Below are 23250 nucleotides of genomic sequence, written 5' to 3'. Positions count from 1 at the left end.
AACGTTCGAGAGCGAGCTTTGCACTGCCGCCCCGAGATGTCGCCAGCGCCGCTCTTGTTTTGAAAGTAACCTACATTTTTCTTCATTCAGCACGACTGGCTTCTCCTTGGAGCGCGGAGAGAGCAGCTTGCGCATGCGCGCTCGATAGACTTTGAGCAGACGTGTGAACGTGAAATTCGGAATGCCGTAGGTTTTTGATACATACGGTTACGTTTCCCCGTGTTTTTTGAAGTGTGGCATGGGTCCTAGCGCGTGTCGACGGATCGCCGACTTGGACCGAAGACGCATCCAACTGCGGACCCGGTGTTTGTGAATGGGCCGCAAATACGGTGACAACATCGAGTGCAGGAATTGGTCCGGTGCTGCGACGGCTGCTACTGCAAGTACTGCTGCTGGTGGTTGGGCAGACGAAATTCCTAGGCCTAACGACATTCACTCGTCCATCGAAAAATGCACAGTGGTACCGCCGACAGGCTCCGGATAGGCAACGAAGTCAGGGAACTCAAACTCGGACGCAGCTTTTCGGCGACTGGTGGCACGGCATTCCATTCCATTAGGTGTAAGTGGGCATGCTCGCCTTATTTTTTTCCCCCTGTCTCTCGGGTTTTTGTTGGTGTGCTGGTGTTTTTTTTTGTTGTGTTTTATTCTCTGGTGGCACCGGGTTGCTGTTGGAAATCCAGCTTCCTCGCGATAAGTTGGACTGCTTGTCGCGAACGCATCCCGAGATCTTTTTACAGAGGGGTGAAGCGGACGAGCACGACTGGCGACACAAGCTCGTTCTCGAATCGGTCTAAAAAAGAAAAATGAGATACCTTCTCGTCACATGCCTCATATTGAGATGGCACATACGCAGTGTAATCCGTGTGGCGTTAATTCACCGTTTGTTCACACAAAACGGAGCGTTTTTTGTTGTTTTTTTGTTCTTTATTTCTTCGTCCTGTTTCGAACCGGACGTGATCGAATTCGCTCTTGCACCAAAAGCGGTGTAAGAGACCCGTTGCGCTCAAATACGTGGTATTCATTTGACTTTCGAGTTCTCTCGGGCTCTGCGATATTTATACGATCATATTTCGCAGGCTTCGAACCGTCCTCTTGGGGTGAAAGTGAACCAACCAGTTGGTTCGGTTCCCCGTTCGAGAGCGATCTATCTACGTCGGCGTAGCTGGCGATGTGGCAGCGGGCATGCTTGCGGTGACCACTTTTTGTGGGTTCGACACCGTCTTTTTTTCTTTCTTTTCTCTTTTTACCCATTTTAGTTTTTTTTCTTCTTCAACTTACATTTTACTCGGACACCCCTGTAAATATTTACTCAGTTTTTAGGTGTAGTGTTTAGTTGATTAACGAGTGAGTTCCCTTTCGAGCCGACGCCGTCCCGTAGTCGTGCGGTGGTGGCAGAAAGAAAAGAAAATAAGGTCCTTTTAATGTTTATTGTAGTGTGTTTTTGTTTCTGTTTTCGCGACTGATTCTATGAGTGGTCACTTCCAGTTTTATCGCGGACGGCACGCAGCTGCCACTGCGGCCGTGCAGTTAAGCTGGTCGAATTGGGGTCGGACGCGATTAAAAGGCGATCACGACTTGTATGCCGGATGTTAGCGTTCGAACATCGGCTCGCTTTGTCAAAGAAAAGGACAGTATGTTTGAATGCACGTGCGTTGTTTCTAGACGGCTTCGGATTTGCTTTCGAAAGTTGGGTTATTTCTTGAATATCTAACCGTTCTTCCGCCTGTTGCGCATCTGTGATTTCTAGACTGCGCGGTTTGATGCATTTGCCATCAGAATCGGTCCAGTGGTGCCTTTTATGATGACTGCTCACGCCTCTCTGTTGAAAGTGGAACGTTCACTTAAATTACTCAGACGCTCAAGGAGTTGGTTGGTTATCTTCGATTAATTTATTGGTTGTTCTCTGGTGTTGTCAACAATACGGTGTTTGAAACTGCTCTAGATACGAAAAAAACATTCGAATCGGGGATCTCTACTCTTAATCCTCATGAGTAATGTCCGTGTGATGAAGATAATGTAATATCTTGATAGGAATGACATTGTAAAAACTCAACGAACCGAGTCTTGTGACATAAGATTACTGTCAGAGGAACCCACATATTTATTGACGATACTCTTAGTGCCATGAGGATTTGGATTTGTGTTTGCCCTTTGTTCCCCCTTTCAGGGATTATTGTAGTTGATTCTGTCCACAGCTTGCCTGCACCTTTGCATTAATTGCATTAACATCACAATTCTCTAATGTGTACTACTGACATGAGGAGCAGTCCTGTCGAGGCTTGGAGGTACTCATCAGTCTAGCTCCTGGGAGAGATCGGTAGCTATTATCTATCCAACCGCAAGAGCAACAACAAGATGTTTGTCACGGAATATGGGGGACAAAAGATTAGCCATCTTACATTTACCGTTCCCCAGCACGCTTGCAGCTAATGTCAGAGAAAATTACTTTGCTTGTCCTGCGAAAGTTTGTGTATCCCAAAATGGCACGCTGCGAATTGCGAGTTCTCTGGGACAACCGTTGACATTTATGAGCCATTCTCCGTGGTCGCCAGTATAAAAGCACTCGTCCGTGTTATAAATTGAGTGAAGTGTATTACTGCGAATAGAATATCGAATACCGCATGAGGGACAAATACTTTTTTATTGCAGTATTTCTTGAGGTTTGCTCGACGCCGTCAAACATCAACGCAATGTAGATTAACAAAATCAGGTGAGGAAAAACAATTGAAAAACAAAGAACACGAAGGGTGACGGCAGTTATTTTCATTAGCTCCCGAGCCTTCCCCCTTCGTATTAATGGTTTCGAGTTATTTCTACAGTTTAAATCGATCGTCTTCGGATCATCAAAAAACGTTTCCGCTCAAACCAAAGAGCCCGCTCAACGAAGTGGGTTAGTGCCTGAATATTTCATAAAAGGACGAAACGCACACTTACTTCTGTAACGTGGCTCACAGACTTTCGAAAGGCGCGTGTGATTATACGTGTAACTTCTTGCATATATGCAACAACACGTGCGTACGCACTTTAGACGAATCGTGCATAATGTTATCACCTTACATTTTGAAACACTAATAGCTCGGAGGCGCCGTTACGAGCACTGTGACACAAACTGGAGTCGTTATTAAACACGCGTAAAATAATCTGAAAAAAAAAAAAAAAAAAAAAAAGATTTGTTTTGGATATTAGTTTGTGTCATCACAGCAAATCACAGAAAAAAACTAATTGTGTTATCACCATATCGAGGATTCCGTTTCTCGGCCAGGAGAATTCGAAACACGATGCAAAAAAAAAAATAATAATAATAATAATAATAATAATAATGTTGCGTCCAAAGCACTTGGTTTATTCCAATACTATCAGTTTCTCTCCTAAAAACAGATCTCAGAAAACAAAAGTCGTGTTATCTCCTACTGAGCCATTCCGTTTTTTGGACTAGAACTTGGAAGCTCGTAGCACCTTATCCTTTTCACGAAGAGAGAGAAACGCACGCACGCACGCACGCACGCACGCACGCACGCACACACTAAATGCTTCCAGACCTAGCTTTAATCGGGCTTTTTAGCGTTGATCGGCAAGTATTTGTCTGCGCTAGAAATTAGCGAGTAACGTATGCTGTAATCGTACATTTTGACTTGTTACCGTTCCATGAAAGTTGGTGCCCGCCGTCACTGCGACATCGGCCTTCCACGATTGGCCGAGAGTTCAGTGTGACGTCTTTCGTAAGGCTTTCTTTTTTTCCTGCTTTTATCGACGGAATAAAGAGCAACGTCAGTGGCTTCCTTCGTTCCGTTTGCACACACCATCGAACTTGCCGTTTGCAGCTGACGATAACTTGTAGCCAGGGTCACAACTTGCGACGTCACTACTAAAGTGACTAATTGGGTCCCGTCCAGGGAAAGTAGCGCTAAGCTTCCCGTATGGTCGCCATTTCGGTTCTTGAAATGAGCAGTCGCTCCTTGACTTCTCCATTTTCGGGCGAGTCGATCTAAATTCGCCGGTGACGGGTAGCGTTCATCCACACACCGGCGAAACAAGCTTCGTACTGCCACCGCATGCGGCGTTGGTGCTTGGAGGCATTGAAAACTAACTTTCTTGTCTTGAAATACGTAAGAAAAACGATATCGTTGTAAGGAATGTGGAGATAAGCATTTTGGGGGAGTTGATTTCATACACAGTGTCAAAAGACGCTTATATTGGCGAGGAACGCTTTCTGTACGATGAAACTTCACAGCTATCTTGGCGTGACTTGTTCAGAACAACCCTTTCGAAGATTTGAGTGGACCGAAAGGGCGATTGGGGGCCGTGGCAACTGAGGGGTCCATATCACATGAGCGAATGACGTTTTAGCCATTTGAGCGAATCGGCGTTTTAGCGAAAAACGGGTGCGTGCGTTAACGTATACCTCCCGCGCTGCGTTCACGTCGCTTCGCGGCGGCAGTCTGCGGCGGCTCATTACAAAAATGTTAACCCTCGTGACCCACCCGAAATCGAAGCTGCGGCCGACCATTCGCTTGAAGTGTCTTTTGATGGAAAGTCGGCGCTTGCTAAACCGTCATTCGATCAAGTGAGTACATGCCTGCCGGCAACTGAGACCGACCAGCCAACCCCACCTTGCTTGATTTCGTCGTCTGTGTGTTAGCGTTTGTTTGTGTCCGGCCAGCAGACAGGGAAGGCGATGGCGCCACTTTCCCAGGATGCATTGACTATAGTAACGCGGCTAGATAAATCTTGGTTGTTACGTTACGGATAAGAATCGTAAAAGTGCGATACGAAACATATTGTTAATAGGGGTGTTCGTTTCATCAAGGGATGTCACGAACCTGCCGAAGTTTGAGTTCGATCCGTTTCGACATTTTCGAACTTTTAACGCGTAGCTCGACTAAAGTTCGACTATTGTGCGCATGCGCGTATACTGAAAAAAAGCTGACGCCGCGTAGCTCGGCAGGGTACACTATTTATCGGGTCTATAGATTCATATGAACAAAATAACTAAACAGTAAAAATGTGTTCGTGTTTGCCTCGAAAATTGTGTAAAACATAAATAAGCTACTCTATAATTAAAGAGTATTTTTAAGTGATTAATAAAAATTCTGTATAGAAGATGGGCAACACTGTTTAAAAGTCGAAATTCAAATTGCCAAAAGTTCGAATGTTTTGCCGAACCAGTCGGACTTCGATCAATAGTTAGCGACATCATTAATTTCAACAAAGATGAACGCACATGAAATAAATGGCTGTCCTCTATGGAAGCTCTATTTTAAAACCTCTACCAGCGTTTTATTAATTTAATTTTTGTCGTTTTTTTTTTTTTTTTTTTTGCGTATTTTAATGTTTGGCGCGTGAAAAGCGACCTGCCTTTGGAAATTAGGGAGAACTACAACATAAATTATTTCTGTGTTCCTGATGCAGCACTCTTGTCCAATCTGTTCCGTGCTCCATCGAGGTAGATGACGTAAAGAAGTCCTCCGTGTTTGGGAAAAGGTAAAGCGCCCCCTATTTTTCGATCCAGTACATTCTCCGCGCGCCTCCAAGTTTCCTGGAGTCGTTCCCGAATTCCCCGGCGCGCACGGGACGATGGCTCTCGACCACGGTGCTTTCTGTCGTCATCTCGCTTTGGTGGTTTCCTCCCCCTCCCCTCACCCTTCCCGCTCCGATCGGTAACAGAATCCGCTTATGTCTAGACTTAACGGGGCTCGAGCTTCGGGGTGCTCTCGAACCCATTAGCAGAGTGGACAATAGTGTATGCAATTCCCGCCAACACGGCCTAGGAGACGAGGCCCTCCCGCTCTTTAACGTCATCGAACCTTTTTCGTGTACTCTCGTCCCCAGCCACCTAATAGGCGTATCCGGTATGGGCGACGAGAAAAATTATAAAACGTTTCAACCTGTAAATAATTTTAAAAAAAGTCATGAGCCACTCCACTCTGTGAAGGTGGATTGACCAGCAAAGCTGTTTAGCACACGACACAGGCCCGCCCCGAGGAGCCGGAGGAAACTAGACACGCGCGACGGGACCGCCTCCTCGGGAGAGCGGAAGAAAAGGAAACTATGCACGCGAGCGCTTGGAACGACGACGAAGAGAGGGCGGTGCGAGCGTAGACATGGCCGACGCGGTTCGCACAGTGGCAAATCTTTGAGAAACCCTTAATATCTACCTGAAAGTCTGCTGGTTTTAAAAATGGTGCCTATAAATAACTAATCTACTGAATAGAGACCTATTGCTAAATTACCCAAGCGTCAAGGACAATGCAGGGAATGGTGTTCCACGCGCCGCGCGTGCCGGCGTCTGGGGCACCACAGCCTCCTCTATAGACGTTTCCACTGTTTACAAAAATCACAGTCCACAGGTGCTAAACCACAATCCAGCCAGCGCTCCATTTGTTATATTACCCAAGCATCAAGGAGAATTCAGGGATTGGTGTTCCACGCGCCACACGCGCACGCCTCCCCCGTATAAAATATTCGAAGTAAATAACCAAAATAAAGCGTTGACGAACGCGCGTGCAAGATACATTTTGTTTTAGGTTTTTGCTTTAGAAAATTTACTATTGCTGAGGCCAGCACGCGCGGCGCGTGGAACACCAATCCCTGCATTCTCCTTGATGCTTGGGTAATGTAGCAATAGGTCTCAGAAAGTGCGCATGCATTACACAGAAACAGAGCAATGAACGCGCCCTCAAACGCTTTTGTGGAAAGGTGTATACTCACAAAGCCTGGGAGTTTGACGACGGAGCCATAGAGTGCCCGGTCGCAGATTTGGAGCGCGAGGATCTGGTAGCACTGAGCATCAAAGAGTCATTTCTCGGAGAACCTGGACGTCAGCGCACAGCTTTTGCAGCGGCGAGGACCCGAAACACACTTCCGGGTCCTCGCGTTTCGCCGCTGCGTTTCGGCGTCTCACCGCAGCGGGGCGCCAGTCACGTGGCTCTCCTCTCATCCGTTGTCTGCCGCTCCACCTTTTCCATTTTGGCAGCCGCTTCTCGTGGCGATCTGCCAGGCTTTGTCAGTATATATAGGCGGCTATGGCAGCAGTAACTGTTCTGAAGCAAAAGCCTAAAACAAATAACATCTTGCACTCGCGTTCGGCAACGCTTTATTTCAGTTATTTACTTACGGCGTGCGGCGGTGCCAACGTAAAGTTTTTGGTCACGCACACGAAAAATTCATGGAACCTTAGCCGTAAACAGCTTCGCTGTAAAACAGAGGGGAGGCAAAACGAGAATGTGTGACGGGGACGCTTATATCCTAAATGCCTTCCATTGGCGTGGTGACGGCAAAACAATAACTGCGTTCGATTTACCTGCATCTCTTCCACAGCTGCAGAGAAGTGTAGGGCAGTGTACTTCCGGTATGTCTATTGAGATACGACCGGAAGTACACCGGCCTACACTTATCTGCACCGGTGCAGGACGGGCAGGTAAATCGAACGCGGCTAATGCTTTCGCCCATACTGGAAGTGACGAGCATGCTCATCACGTGTGTCCGGACAGCCACTTTTTTTTTTTTTTTCTTTTTTTCGCTTCACGAGTGTTCCGTTTTTCAAACCGCAGTCTATGGTTTCAATCATGGTCATTCCTCCGCTGCTTTTCAGGTCCCGAAAACGGGAAAGGTTATGTTCGAAATCTTACCCAAATAGATCCGAGTTACTCTGGCGGGTCGTGTCACGTGATAACGCAGATAGAGCGGCGTTAGACGCGGGTAGGTTTTCGAACACAAAGGTACGAACCCTTACCTTGGGGTAAGATCGAGTAAATTATGGGACACGTTAAAGGATACGAGGGCCCGGCAAAACGGACGGACAGCATTGGCAGGTGGCGTGTGATGCCAAGTCTGACGAGCACCGCGGTCACCGTAAAGCGGAGGAAGCGAGGAGGAAGCTCGTGTTGTTTGCTTGGTGGTGTTCGAACAGACATCGGAGTGCCCCACGATTTTTGACGGAGTCGTGTCGCCTCATGATTTCTGAAGTGTCCTGCTTGGACAGGAGTTGACTAGTCCAACGAGCACGTACTCAACTCTGTTACGTCACGCCGCGGGGGTGGCGCTTCAGGCGCACTTCCGGTCTGAGAGTGTGGGCGGAAGTTGCTATGCGGGACGGGCATTCCTGCGTTGGTTTGGAAGAAACCAGACTAAAACCTACCTTCTCGTCAAAACTCCGCGACTGCGGCTCTACCAGATTAGAGCCGGGAAGGTGTGAAGATCAGTTTTCATCTGTTTTTTGCCTGCTCGGTTCGTCCGAGAGCGTGTATAGGTGCCGTGAAAAGGGAAAACCGGACACCGTCGAACCACGATTGCTTTGGCGAGAAGCACTTTGGGTTGAATCACGAATACCTGCGGTGGTCATATTTATTTGTTTTGTTCTAACATGAACGCGGGAAATCCGTCAAGTTGTCCGGACCACCCGCGAACCACGTTCAGTGCGTCTTCGCGTTTGAACGGACGTCTGATCTTGCAAAGTGTCGTCTGCTCATCCAAACAACAGCGGCCAATGACCAAACGTTGCGATAAGAAGTGAGTGCAGGGATACTTATTTTAACTTTGAAGGTTGTTTGAGGCAAGTAGGCTCGGTGTAAACAGTAGATACAAGGATATATGGATCATTGCTACCAGTGGTCATCACCGACACTTTATGCCAAATTCACTTGGTCAGATTCTGCTTTTTCACTACCGACGTCGAGCATCGCAGCTACCGTCCGCGCTTTTTGCAGTTCAAGGGACGTTGCGACCGAAACTAGCGAGCAGAATCTCATCATGTGAATCGGGCTTTAGCATCCATTATGCGGCGTTCCCTCGGAATGAATCGTCGCACGTCATATTATTTGCGTGAAGTTTTGCGGTGTAACGAGCCTCGTTCATTTCGCTCGGGCCACTAAAACAGTAAGCCATTGGTAGAAAAACGTTATTTCAACCATTCCAACGCAAAAAAAGAGTAATAAATAAACTACGGGACTTGCGTTGATCACATCACATCACATTCCAATGGCTTGTTGATGCGGGAGGGACGCGGCGATTCTTGCCCACACCCCATCACGCATGCGCGGCGTCGGTACGTGGCGTGCCGTTAGGGGGCGGGTCGGAGATCCACGAACGGTGACGTCATCTGCAGGCCTTGTGTCCTAGGTGTTATTGCTCCCGCCCTGGTAAACATCGAGGGAGCCGCTTTCTTTTGAAACCGCCAAAACCTCAAAAATACATATACTAAAAAAAAAAAAAAAAAAAAGTGACCTGTCGCACGAAGGCTTATCAGCTGTTCAAGGAAAGAAAGCTTCCGACATTAATTATACAATACTGAAAGAATAAACGCAGGGACGGACACGAAGAGACATATTTCACTAAACGATCTGTCGTCGTGTCCCTCCCAGACTCCACGAGTTTACTCTTTCAGTAAATTAAAATTCCATTAACCTTCTAAACAACATGGATTCTCGACTCAGATTGAAACCGCACGAAGTTACTCCCATTTACTCATTTCATTGTCACTCATCCATCTCTTCATCCATGTCTAGCACACTAGCGCCAGCTGATCCTCTAGCGTTTACTGTAATAACTCTATGGTCACACCCAGTGGTTGATTTTTCGGTGTTTTTCGCGTCTATTGATGCGTTAGGATCAAATGCTCGTGATGTTCAAATTCACTAGACAAAAATACGCTAAATATAATACAATATAATATAATTTTTGTAGTTGGAAATGTTTAGTTTCATTTCGCGGCGCTTATTAGCGACGCAAGAACGGCGTGGTGTGACGCCGCCGCGAAGCTCGTTATTTATTTTTTTTTCTTGTCCCGCTTGTGAGCTTTCCGGGCACTAAATGTCCTTTCGGCACGTTTTTATCTCAGCGTCCGGAAACCGACACAGCTGGTCTTTGTTTGGTCTTTGTCTGAGCGGGGAAGCGGCTCGTGGAGACTGAAACAGCTGTGCGTCGCTCGATTCATTACGCCTTTTCTAGCCATGCTCAGAACGTCAAGGATGTTAGACAACGGCCTTTAGAGCTAACAGGTCGGAACGAGGCACGTGGCAAAGTAGGACACTCTAATTATTAAAACACTGTGTATATATCTATATATATATATATATATATATATATATATATTCTTTTTTTTAATTTTACACATTTGTTTTAAAAGACCGTGAAAGCTACACTAATGCGGTTTGTGCAGGTGAGTTATTCGGCCAAGAGGACCTAGTATAGGGAGATAGTCGCAACTATTAGGTGGCTAATTAAGTAAAAGTTGTTAATTAACTTTTTATTTAGTGAAATAGACATATACAGGGGTGGTCCAGTTGCGCCATTTGTGTCATTTTGATAAATTCCCGCTTGCGTGCGCCTTGCTGCGCCCGAAGGGAATAATTGCGCCAAACTGCGCCAAGCCGAACAAATCTGCGAACAAATTGGTTTTTGAAAGAGTGTTCGATTTCGTCTGGTAACAGTGGGAATCCAATGGGGTTTGGCCGTCACAATCCAACCTAGGGTTCCGGCTCCGCGGCATTGTTTCACAGGGTTCGCACCAATTTTACCGACATTCCTAACGCACCGCAGTTTTAACAGCTTTAGTTGCATTTCGAACCTTACTCTACTGAAGATTAGCAAACACAAGTAATTCTTTTTTTTTTTTTTTTTTTTTTTTTTTTCGGCGTGCTCATGTTTAGAAGCGTGACACTGTTTTACACGAATGTACTCGTCGCACATGGTTCCCATTTCGCTTGCATGCTCGGTCGAGACTGCTCGGTTACGAATTGTTGCCTTTTTTTCACGTCAAATGATCTGAATCCTTGATCGTACTACTCGTTATTGATTATTTGCTCGTTTCACGGGATAAGATTTTGTATAGTGCTAATTGACCTCTCTATCTAGGGCAAGGGACTCGAAACCCCTGCCCGTGGACGCGTTCCGTCCGGCCCGCAGATGGCCGCGGTGTTTCCAGTGATTCCCGGAAAGACCGCGGGAGAGGAGGCGCTCTCCAGCGTCCGCTCTGCAAAAGTTGATAGAGGAGGGAGGACCTCTCACTTCCCTCTTAATTCGTCACCAACTATAGTACAGCATAGCTGCTAAATTTGGGTTTTTAAGGGACATCACGTAACCGATCGCATGAATGCATGCCGGTATCATTAATAAGGAACTGCACCGAATTGCTCTAAACAAAAGTATGTGCTGCTCCAAAGCTGCTCCGAAAAACGACTTTCTCTGATACAAACGTGCTCCATAACTAGATTCTTTTCTGCTCCATGAATTTCTCCAAACTCCAAGCTGGCTGGACCGCCACTGCGTATAGTTCCAATTAGAAAGTTGCTCAGCATGATCGAAAACCACTAAGTCAACTCTTTTTAGAAGGATATAACGCCGGGGCAGCATTGGACGGCGTTCCATAAAAACGCTCCATTTAAACGCGTTTCTAGATTTTGTTTTTCTGGAACCCCCGCGGAAGAAGTTCCATCCCCCCTTCCGCGTCCCCCCTCTGTCCAGCCTTTCGTCGTTTGAAGCGCTATCTAGAGTTTCGTTTCAAAACGGTCAATTGTACGATGAAGCGCCATCTAGACGCTGTGTTTCAAAACATAGTTGTTCAAAAAAGAAAAAAAGCCTATGTTGCGCCCGCAGAGCCACTAATCCGCAGCTTGCGTTCCACGATGGGTCCTTAACGTAATAGCTACGGTGGATTCCTGTGGCTGTCGACAAAAGAAACCCGAATATGTAATTGCCATTTTTTAAACAGCTTTACATTTGAGAACCAAGCTCACTTGGCTTACCTACCAGTTTTGTTCCTCGATCCTTACAATCGAGTAAGCGGCGAAAGACACGACGTAAAATGAGGCAGGTATTGCGCGTTGACTCGAACGCGTAGGTGAAAATAAATTGACACTGACGGCTGTACTCTAGTTTTCTATATTTTAATAAGAGGTATAGTTAGCCTACAACAGACATAACTACTTTCCAAGGAAGTAAAAAAAATTAGACAGTAGAACAATCCTGGGTCGACCATTAGAGCGTGTTGGCAACGCTAGGTGTATAAAAGGAAAGCAACATAAAGAAGACCAGGACAGGACACGTCAAAAAGGTAAATAACTTAAAATTTATGGCTGAAATTCTATATTCATTACATTTTAATGGGCATCACATTTTAATGGGCATTACATTTTATTGCACAAGGAGAAAAGTAATATTGATCAATGCTCTTAAAGGCCGACGACCAGACTCGAGATTCTGCAAGGCAAAAGATCCTCCTCACATGGGGGAGAAGGAAACAAGCAGCGGTGGACAGTGCAGAAGGGGGGAGAGGAGGAAGCGGGGGAAAAGTGGAAAGCGGGAACTAATCATCGGTCTTTAAACAGAAAAAAAATACAAGAAATTTTAGTTACTTGCAATTGCGTTCAAAAATATAATTCTGGGGTAACGTAAAAAGGAGTTAAAAAAGAAGACAGTATTGGCAGAAATTTAAGTGAGTTAAATTTAATTCACTCCTTTTACTCATAAAAGCATAAATGAGTTACTTGTGCACCTGCGTGAATTACGATTCTACAGCTTTGACTACAGCGGTACATGTGCGCAAACACAAGGTGTCGTACATTATTTTTTTTTTATATATTATTCTTTAACCAGCTGAAAATACCTGGGGACATGAGCGGTAACCGTATTCGCATCCCGCTTCGTGTTTTTTTTTTTTTTTTTTTTAATAAGTATTGCGGTCTAGCTGTGCATGCCTCGTCATTGACTTCATTCGCATGAATAAAAACCGCCGCGGCATGCTTCCAGCAGCCGGTAACTCCGACGTTCAAAAAACACATGCCCGAGTTTAAGCAGTGTGTGCGACAACCGCAGCTGTGCGCAAAAAAAACGATACAGTTTATACAATATGGCATCCTTATCTTTGTCCAAATGGCTCCGACTTTCAAGAGCGAGCGATATCATAAAGAAAAAGATTGCGAGACGCACTTTGCTGTCGACAAATGTTCTTATGCCTGGATTATCTCCTCCACCCCGGAGACCTGGCACACAGGCGACCTTTTTGCGGAGGATGTCCTCCCTAAAAGATAAGCACCGTTTTTAAACAGACAGGAAGCCGGAAGAACATTGCACCGCAGTGCTTGCCATTTTTTTTTTATATATATATAAATAGAAAACGAGGTCTGCGCATCACGGTCATTGTTAGTGGCGGCGATGCTAGCACAAGATAGACGGCGCTATGTAGACCAACTCTCTAGATATATAACTCCATGTTAAATAAATGTTAGAAGAAAAAAAAAACGGCAGGTGGCGCAAGCCGCCGTTCGATTCAAAGAGTTCAGCCTTATCCACCCATCCAGTAATGACGTTTTGGGGGAAAGGCGCAGACGTTTTCTAGAGGTATTGCGTATATATATATATATATATATATATATGTGTGTGTGCTCCAAAAATCTTCCAACCAACGGTTGGAAGATTTCTGGAGCACAAACGAGCACGTACCACATGACACTAAGCGTCGTACCGCGTTCTCCACGCGGCGGCGTGTTTCCAGAACACCTCCGATTGGCGATTGGGTACATTTCGTTTCTTGTGCATTAATAATACAGGTAGGAAACGCCAGGAAGCCAAGGTGGAGTGGTGTAGTGGTTAGCACACCCGACCGGACATTGGGAGGCCCAGAGTTCATCCTGGCTCCGCCGTTTTTTGGCTTTCGGCGGGTTCCTGGAAACTTGGATTCTTTAATTCATTGGATTATGTACGGTTCATTCATCTGCACATATTCGTTTATATCCTCCTCGGAGACCACGTACGATGATGTGAAGTGCCCGTGTTGTATATATATATATATATATATATATATATATATATATATATATATATATATATATATATATATAGAGAGAGAGAGAGAGAGAGAGAGAGAGTTCTTTTTTCAATCGCCCTAATTTTTAGGATTTTTGAAAGTCTTCGCAAAAACACCCGGTATATATATAACGGGCATGGTGGCGGGAGGCCGAAGGCGTGGGTATAAAACTGAGAAGAAAAAAACCCTTAGTGAAAAACAGCAACAACGGACTCTTCCTGACGAAGGCCGGACTCCGGCCGAAACGTCGAAGATTAAATCGTCCGTTGTTGCTGTTTTTCACTAAGGGTTTTTTTTTTTTCTCAGTTTTATATATATATATATATATATACCGGGTGTTTTTGCGAAGACTTTCAAAAATCCTAAAAATTAGGGCGATTGAAAAAAGAAGAAACTCTCTTCGGGAACAAACTACCAGCCACGGCGGACGTCAGGAATTGCCAAAAACCTACTAATTAGCCAGATAATTAATTAAAACTTGTTAATTAACTCTTCAATTAGGGGAAATAGACATATGATTCCAATTAGAAAGTTGCTGAGCGGTATCGAAAACCACTAAATCAGTCATTTTCAGAAAGTCTTTAAGCGCTCGAGAAGAGCAGTAGCGCACTAAAAATACCACTCGTGGAGCAGGTACAAGGCTGGGGCTAGATAAGAGGCGGAAAAATCGCGCGGGCGCCTTACCGCAACCGCTAGCCTTGTACCTGCTCCACGAGTGGTAACTTTAGTGAGCTACTATACTCGTCTCACGCGCTCAAAGTCTTTCTGAAAATGACTGATTTAGTGGTTTTCGATAACGCTCAGCAACTTTCTAATTGGAACCATATGTCTATTTCCCCTAATTGAAGAGTTAATTAACAAGTTTTAATTAATTATCCGGCTAATTAGTAGGTTTCTGGCAATTCCTGACGTCCGCCGTGGCTGGTAGTTTGTTCCCGAAGAGAGTTTCTTCTTTTTTCAATCGCCCTAATTTTTAGGATTTTTGAAAGTCTTCGCAAGAACACTCGGTATATATATATATATACACACACGCAGGGAATTTATCTAACGCACTTGCAGTCCGCGTGAACCCGACATATTTGCGACTCGAGCAGCAGGTGAGCTCGATGACGCGCGTTCGAGGAAGGCACGCATGTGGCAAGCTAAAGGAATACACCCACGAATGCGCCCGACATTGAATGCCCGCTGTCGGAACGCTCGCTCAGCCGCGGAAACAACAAAAACGTCCACGAACAAAGGAACAATTGTCATTTGTGCTCCTTGGAGACTGTGCGTCTGGGCAAGGTTCACACCTGTGGCCAAAAACTACTGTGTGACAAAGATGTTCTGAAATGAAAGAAAGAAGAAAAAGCTGAGTGCTGGCGAGCTGGTGTACCGGGTGTTTCAACAAAAACTTAAAAATAAAATGGCTGAGTAAAAAAAAAAAAAACGAAAAAAAAACGTTTACAACTCAAAAAGGTAGGGCGAGGGAAAGGAAGGCCGGGAAGGAGGAACCAGACGGAACGCTGGAGGAAAGAGGGGGAGCAAGCAGACGAAACCAGCGTTTCGTCTGCTCGCTCATCTCCGGCCTTCCTTTCCCTTGCTCTACCTTCTTGAGGGTCATGAAACGATTTTTCAACTTTTTACTTCTTAGCTTTCCTCCTCAACTCACAAATCGCGCACTGTACGAAAGAGTTCGAGAAGACGGAAAGGAGAGACTGCCCTCTAGCTCGGAGCCTCGTTTGTGTACCGAAACACAGCGCTCCTACCACCTCTTTCCACTTTAGCAGAGCAAACCCTGGAGAGGAGGTCGCCTCCTCCCCAGCATTCGCTCTGCTATAGTGGAAAGAGGTGGACTTCCTTCTTGACTGACACCTGCAAGTGCGCCGCCATCTTGAATTGACGTCACTTCCAGTATGGGCGAAAACATTGTTTTGCCTTTGCCACGCCAATAGAAGGCATTTAGGATATAAGCGTAAACGTCACACTTTGTCGTTTTGCCTCCCCTTTATTTTTTTACTATTTGCAGGTTGAAACGTTGGATTATTTTTTTCGTCGCCCATACCGGATACGCCTATTAGGTGGCTGGAGACGAGAGTACAACCCCAAAGCTGACAGTGCTGTGGAAGCTACGTGCTCGTTGGGCCAGCCACACTTTTGCCACGTGATCACGCTTCCTCGCGCATACCCACGCGCAGAGAATGAGGTCAGGTGATGAAAGGGAGGTGACTGATTGGTCCGGCTAGAGTGCCTTGAAGCGCACATGAAGGCTCCCTAGGTCCGGCAAGCGCATAGATTCCACCGCACGGTCAGCTTAGGAGTGAAGGGAATAAGTGAGGTCCGGTGTCGTGTGACGTGTGTTTTGGGCCGGGTGACGTGCTTTGGGCCACCGCTGATGTATCACAGTAAAAAGGCAGAGCGCTTACGAAGGGAAGGAGGTACGAAATAGTCCGCTGTGTTTTCAAATTTCGGTGCCGAAAATCAGGCTTTTGACTTTCTACCTTTTTTCTTTTGGCCCACTGAACGATATGCTATTAGTAAAATCCCAATCTAAATGCATTTATCCCGGCACAAAATTCGTTTCTCGGGCCCTTTAACTAAAATTTACCAAGAAACTTTTTTAATTTGTGAAAATAAGCATATACTGTAAAACCCTTTATTTTCGCGGCCCCTATTTTTCGCGAATCGGTCACAGAGGACATATTCGCGGCCACTAAATTTCGCGAATTCCAGGCGCCTGGATTGAAAATCTCAAGGATCGAAGTTTTCGTGTGCCCTTGCTCGCGAACATTAAGGGTTGTGCAGTAGTTGTAATGAGAAGCTTGCTGAGTATAATAAAAAAAAAAAAAAAAAAAACGCTAAATCAACTAATTTTGGAATAAAAAAAAAATAAAAAAATCAGCGGAAAGACACAGACAAGAACGAGAGTTTACACTGGAACAACAGCGCTGTTCGTCCTATCTCTCGTTCTTGTCCGTGTGTGTGCGCTGTTAATTTTTAACAATGACCTACCGATTTGCCGAGACGTCAGCGTTTGTCATTTTAGAAAGCTATAAGACAAGTGCAGCTCCAAACCACCCAACATAAAAAAAAAATAAAAGTTATTGTCCCAATATACAAAATATACTCTATCTGGAAGAAAAAAAAAATAAAACACGAATATTTGATGTCATACAATACTGTTGTCTTATAAGATGGGTCGTAGATATGGGGAGGCCATGTCCGAACCTGATTTGGGGCACCGAAGTCGAGACACGAAAATAGCGTACGGAATGATTTTCGCACGTTCGGAATTCCAAGAGATTCTGCATGATGTGTGTGTACGCGTTGTAGGTGAAAACCGGGGGGGGGGGGGGGGGGGGGGGGGGGGGGGGTCGGGGCGGGGCGGGGCGGGGCGGGGCGGGGCGGAGCGGAGGGGAGGGGAGGGGAGGGGAGGGGATATCTGTGCGGTAAATACCCACGCGTGGTTTGTTTTTCTTGTGGTTATTGTTTTTATTATTTATTTCTATTTGTTTATTGATATGTTTTTATTCAAAAAACGGCATATCGGAGGTGTTGTCCCGATACCTCCGATAACGGTACCCGATGACGACGATACGATGCATGTGCAAAGGCACCGGCGAAGTATCGGGTACCGTTATCGGAGTCATCGGAATGATGTACTAAAACTGCGTAGTTTCAAACGTTGCCAATTTCGTACGATTTCCGGTTGCTTTTTCGCACGCATGTGTTCCACGCTTTTCTTTTTTTGCGGTTCGCGATTTTTTAGTGACACGCCGTAAAAGTGACACTTACAGGAAGGAAGTGTCACTATTCCTGACATCATGACACGACAGCTCCACGGGAAGTGTCACTAGGAAGTTTAAGTGGATCGTTCCGATAACTTAGATAAGGATACGATGCATGCCTGAGGGCCACTAGCGGTATCGTTATCGAAGTGATCGGAATGATCTACTGATCCCTGCAGCGTACCGTGTCGCTCGGCCTAAACACCCGGTAAACCCGCGCACGCGCGATGGCGCGCCCGCGGGAAGACGTTAGCGAAAGCCGCGTATACGATGAGCTGAGTAGTGGCCCGGTCTATTAACGCCGTGTCACCGCTCGTGCACCGGCGCTCACCGCCGCCCCGTGGCGTTGAAAACGTGACTCGGACAGACTTGGAGACATGACAGCGGTTGTGGACGTCGCTGAAAGTCATACAACACCTTTCGCTCCCAGTGCACGCCGATAGGATGCCGTTACGTCTGTCTTTCGCCCCGTGATGATGCTTTCGCCCTTTCGCCCATAGCCGCGTACAGTGAGCGGTGTCGGGTGGTAAGAGGGAGGCGGATGATTGGTCGGTCTCTCCAACGCGTGCTGTCAGCTTAGGGGTCGAAAATAGCGTAGTACGAGCACGCTAGGCGGGTTCCGATCGTGAATGTGCGAACGTGGCCGCCGAAGGTGTTGTGTCGTGTTGTTGAAGCTTCGCGGTGCGTATGTCTAGCATGTACACGCCCCGTTTGTCGTCCTATACGTCTCGATCGGTCGGGTCTCTTTATAGAGTCGCTCTTGGAGATGGCTCGATATAAACTCGGCGAGCTTCGATTTTTTTTTTATTAGTTCCTATTAATTTATCACGTTTACTTCTCGTGATTTGTCCAGAGAGTATAAAAATAGCGCGACGGGTGCGATTCGTTTGTTTTTCACGTCGTCATGTTCTCCATTCATAGGACACGATGGGCGTGCGCGGTCTGTTTTCCCGTCTGGTGTCTGAAGTGGGTGTCATCGGGTGTGCGATATCGTATCCTTGCTCCGACGCAAAGGCAAAGAGGTGCGCTGTGGGCGAGCGCGGTGTGCGATGATCGCGGGACGTTTCTTGTTGCCCGATGCCCGACGAGGGAGAGGCGACCAAGCTCGCAAACCCTACCGACTTGTATACCTCGGCGGACGGTACCAGCCATCGCAGCCAATCGCAGCGCTGGGGACGCGTCACGTGACTGTAAGCCCCGCACGCTGCTGCGTCCCTCTTCAAGGTCATAAGTGACACTCGCGTGGCGGCTTACCCTCTGCGGTAAGCCGTATAGTGTCGAATGTTTGGAGTCACGAAGGCCAACTCTGGGCAGAGATTGGACACGATTGCTGCGTCATCGTTTTAGGTGACGCCAAAAACTCAACAGAACAACATTTTTGTTTTGTGTTGCGTGAACACAGTGGAGAGGTGTGTTCGCGCAGTTCTATACTACGGGTTACGTATCGGGATTGCACGCACACACACGCGGAGTTAAAACCGCGCGTGTTTGGGACGACAGGAAGCGCGTTTTGATTCGCCCGCTCTCTCAGTGAGGCTTTGTGCACGCGCGGCTGGTGCCCCACGCTTGCAAGTGCGTGGAGCATGCTACGAGTGTAGTTACGCGCGCTGCACGTGCTGGCGTCTGCAGCAGTATAGCTGTTCGCGAGCAGAAGCCTAAAACAACATAGCATCTTGCACGCGCGTTCGTCAACGCCTTCTTTTGGGTTCTTTATTTCAAATCTTTCGTGCGGTGAATTGGCAAGCACGTGCGTCGCGTAGACCTACATTCACAACAAAGTTATACTTTAGACGTTTCCGCCTCAAGAACCGTCCAGCTCCTCGCGAATCATTACTAATTTTCCCATTGATGTGGAGAATTAAGGTATATGAATGTGCGTTTGAGATTAGATATATGTTAACCTATCAAAACGCTCACGTTTACACCCCCCCAAAATAAAAAATAAAAATAAAAAAGCTTTTTTTTTGTTTGACAATTAAATTTAGTGAGGACAATCGTCGCGCGGCGTATGAACAATGCGCCAAACTTCCTTGATGCCTGGGTAATTTAGCAATAGGTCTTTTGCACGTGCCGGCTCGCACGAGCAGAGACATGGCGGCGGCAAGGCGCCCTGCTCTCAATGAAGACTACCGAAGAACATCTGGTTTTGCACGTTGTCGTCTCCGTCCACCTTATGCTCTGACTTGTGTCTCTTTTGACCCTTGGGGTTTGACGGCCGTCACCGGTACAGTCACTCACAGGATGAGAACGAGAGGACGTCTCTTTCGAATGCCAAGCCTCCAGCACGCGCTCGTTGCCTTCCACCGTGCTTTGGCTGCGCTTGCACGCTCGAAGCTCGCGAGTCTGCTAAGCCTTATTGAAGGTATACGGTCGCGCTCGTAAACTCGCGCTGGAGGCGCGACATTTGAAAGACCTCTTTGTCGTTCTAATCCTGTACGTGACAAATCTACTTTTGCTAAGTACTACTCAAAAGCATAACGTTAATAACCGAATGAACTTGCCTTATAGTTCAGCATTGTAAAACCCGACACGTAGGACAAAGGGAGAAGAAAAACAGAGACACAGTCTGTGTTGTCCCCCTTTTTCTTCTCCTTTTGTCCTACGTGTTGTCCCTTTTTTTCTTCTAGTTTTGTCCTACGTCTCGGGTTTTACAATGTTGAAAGTTCACCAGCTCGCTTGCATCTTCTCCGTATTTTTTTTTTTTTTTTTTGCCTCAGTTCTTTCTAAGCAATGGCAGTCGGCAAATAAATTCGATATATATGAGCATCGCTCGTCCCTTCAACTCGAAACCAGAACAAGCGGCCACGTGGCCTGGTACCACGGTGTAAGATAATACTCTTCAGGTGAGGATAGCGCGCTCCTCGCGCAGCGCAGATAAAGTTCGCTCTTCACTTCCTCTCTCTCTCTCTCTCTCACTATGGTTTCAAGCGGCGCCGGCAGATGACTCGTCGACCCGTGGGCACGGCAAAGGCGGCTCGTGCCGCCTCATGCTCCACACGCGCAGAGCTCCAGCGAGGTTGTCGCTCGTGCAGAAAGACCACTGTGTACCGGGGTGTCATGGCAACGAGATCATTTTTTTCGCTCTCACACAGTTTCGCCGTTTGGCCGCCGGCGACACTGTCAGCCGCGGGCACGTAAAGCCCCTTGATAAAAGGGTTTTTGCAAGTACCGCCAACCATTGTTGTGGAAGCGCGCGAGACACGTGCCATGAGCGGGTGCTCCGCCGCCATTCGCTTCCAAGGCCCGCTCATTTCAGTGCTGCGCCGCCATTTGCTTCCAAGGGCCGCTCGAGACATGGGTTTCGTGCACTCGCGCATTTGACGTTACTTGCAAGACAAGCGCAAATACATCGAGGGGCTTTACGGGCACGGTGGCCGCCGAATAATGCAGCCTTTCGGATGCCCGTCGGACGAACACTATCTGATTCCTCGCGCCGCGCGTTCAGCCCCGCCGTGTCCTCACCTAAAGAGTGTATCTTACACCGTGCCTTGTACCCATCCCATGCCGCCAACTTTAATCACAGCCACGCACTGAGGTCGGCAAAGTAGAAAACGCGTGCTGAGCTCCAGGCATTGTAAGAGTTGGACTATTCTCATCACCCCAGTGGTTGAACACGAGCAAATACCCGAGTGTCCGCCGAGGCACTGATTGTTACGAGCAGAAGTCGAGTGCTCACGCAGCTCTCGTGTCCAAAACATGAGCCGCGCACGACTGTCGTCAGGCGGCTGGTTTCGATACCACATCGACCTCATCCAGCTTTGCGAAGGCAAGACTGAAAGAAATAGTCCCCTTTTATCCCCGCAATTCAGTGCCATCTGGTGGCTATAATGGCAGTTTAACTTTTGCCGTACTAATGGGGGCAATGAAAATGGAGTCTGCCGTATTTTATCGGGCGCCGTCACATTGGCAAGTCAACGGCAAACGACAGTGTGCGCTTCACTGTACATTCCTTTCTCGATCTCTTTCAGTGACGACAGAAACAAAGATGCAATTAGCCAGAACGAGGCGTCAACCCACGTACGCTGCTTGATAAAGCTCTACAAAGCTCTTCAAAGCTCTGGTAGCATCAAGCTTTGAAGCAGCTTGATGCTACAAACAGATTGGCTGGGTTCGAGCTAGAAATGAACGCTTACGCAGATCTTGATTTCAATTCTTGCTTCGCATCTTGCTAACGTCACGAATGTATAAACCTCGGATTATCTGCTAAGGAGCGTCTTCAACTTCTTCCTTCATCAGTAAACAGAAGGCCGCCATTAGTACGGCACATATGCCATTTTTTCGATGATGATGGTGATCAAAGTGGCCAGACTGAATTTTGGAAAGGGTCTATTTCACCGCGACCAAGAAGCTTCCGAATCAGTGGCGAGCAGTACGCCTCTGCAAAGTTACGAACATTCCAACTCCGTATCGTTTCATGACCCCTTTGAGCTGAGACTAGAAGCTCCGCCTTCAGCGTGAGCTCGCTGGATTCCGCAGTGCTTTGGTTACGCGTGCCTGCGCGTTCGCACTTGTGCTAGCCAGGGCAGAAAGCTCGCGCTGAAAGTGGAGCTGCTAGTCTCTGCTTAAAGGAACCATAAAAGCAACTTAATTAAAAAAAAAAAAAAAGTTTTTTTCGGTATCATTGGGGTCCTGGCATGCCACACAATTTTTTCTAGAACGTTGTGACTCTTATTTCTGTACCTGCGAATAAATTTGCGAAACCGAAACAAACATTCAGATTTCTTCCCTTTTTCGCCTCTGGAAAGAGAAATGACGTCAGGGAGCACTGTCGGCATCGGTAGAATTTAGTGCACACTCAGTGTGGTTCCCGTGGTTCGCTCTAGTGCACGGCGGTCTGTGAAGAAAACCTGGAAGAAATGGACGACAACGCCGCGCTCGTAAACGAGTTCGAGCTCCCGTTCAGCGACCTCACGCCGACTGAACGGGAGATGCTGCTAAGGACGCTGCCGCTGTGGTGTGGGCTCCTGGCGCAAGGAGAGTGAGGGAATAGGGCGTCTTTCCTCAGACGCGGGAACTTCATGTTTTTACCTAGACTCCGGCTGACATGAAGGTGCTGCTCAAAGTCTTCTGGTCGGAAATGCAACGAACAAATCCTGACACCGCTGTCCACAGCTCTACGCAAGACGACGGCGCGCAACCAAATGCTGCGCATTGCTGCATCGGTCGGCAGTTTATGCAAACTAACGTCGCCCGATCGACCGCACGTATTTAGCCGACCTTTCGCGCAACCAGGGATGGGCAAAATACATGCAAATATGTATCGAAATACAAATACAAAATACTCCGTCAAAAATGTATTTAATTACAAATCTAATTACATTTCCAAAAAAAGTATTTAAATACAAGATACAAATACAACCAAATGTATTTGGTCTCCTCCAAATACTTTTCCAAATACATTCCTCAAAATTTGCGTCAGCGACTTCAGGGCACCTGCAACGGGTTTCTGGGTATCTCATTTTTATTTGGCATTGCACACTCGGGAGTTAGTGTGCGAGGATCTAGTGACTTAATAGGGATATAATCACCAAAAAAAAAATGTAATCAGCTTGGACGTAATAGGTGAAAAAAGTACAGAGCTTCAAGCTTTTATTGTCGATTACATTTTGGTATAGACCAACAAATAACCGAGACGACCAAGATGCGCAGCACTAGCTAGAGAATTTTTTATTGTTGCAAATC

At 46.8% G+C, this 23250-nt stretch overlaps 1 protein-coding gene across 1 annotated transcript in view; it reads left to right on the top strand.

Moving 5' to 3' along the window:
- Positions 1-67: 67 nt before the first annotated feature.
- The window catches only part of LOC8037939 (ELL-associated factor 1), a 110210-nt gene continuing 87027 nt past the window's right edge, over positions 68-23250 (top strand). Inside the window, exon 1 of the mRNA XM_029967802.4 lies at positions 68-559. Coding sequence (XP_029823662.1) covers positions 451-559 — 109 coding nt within the window. The 5' untranslated portion in view covers positions 68-450. The remainder of the gene's footprint in view (positions 560-23250) is intronic.

Source organism: Ixodes scapularis, unplaced genomic scaffold (genome assembly GCF_016920785.2).
Source record: "Ixodes scapularis isolate PalLabHiFi unplaced genomic scaffold, ASM1692078v2 PGA_scaffold5__190_contigs__length_132052651, whole genome shotgun sequence".
Classification (NCBI taxonomy): domain Eukaryota; kingdom Metazoa; phylum Arthropoda; class Arachnida; order Ixodida; family Ixodidae; genus Ixodes; species Ixodes scapularis.
This window is presented reverse-complemented; position numbering and strand designations above follow the sequence as displayed.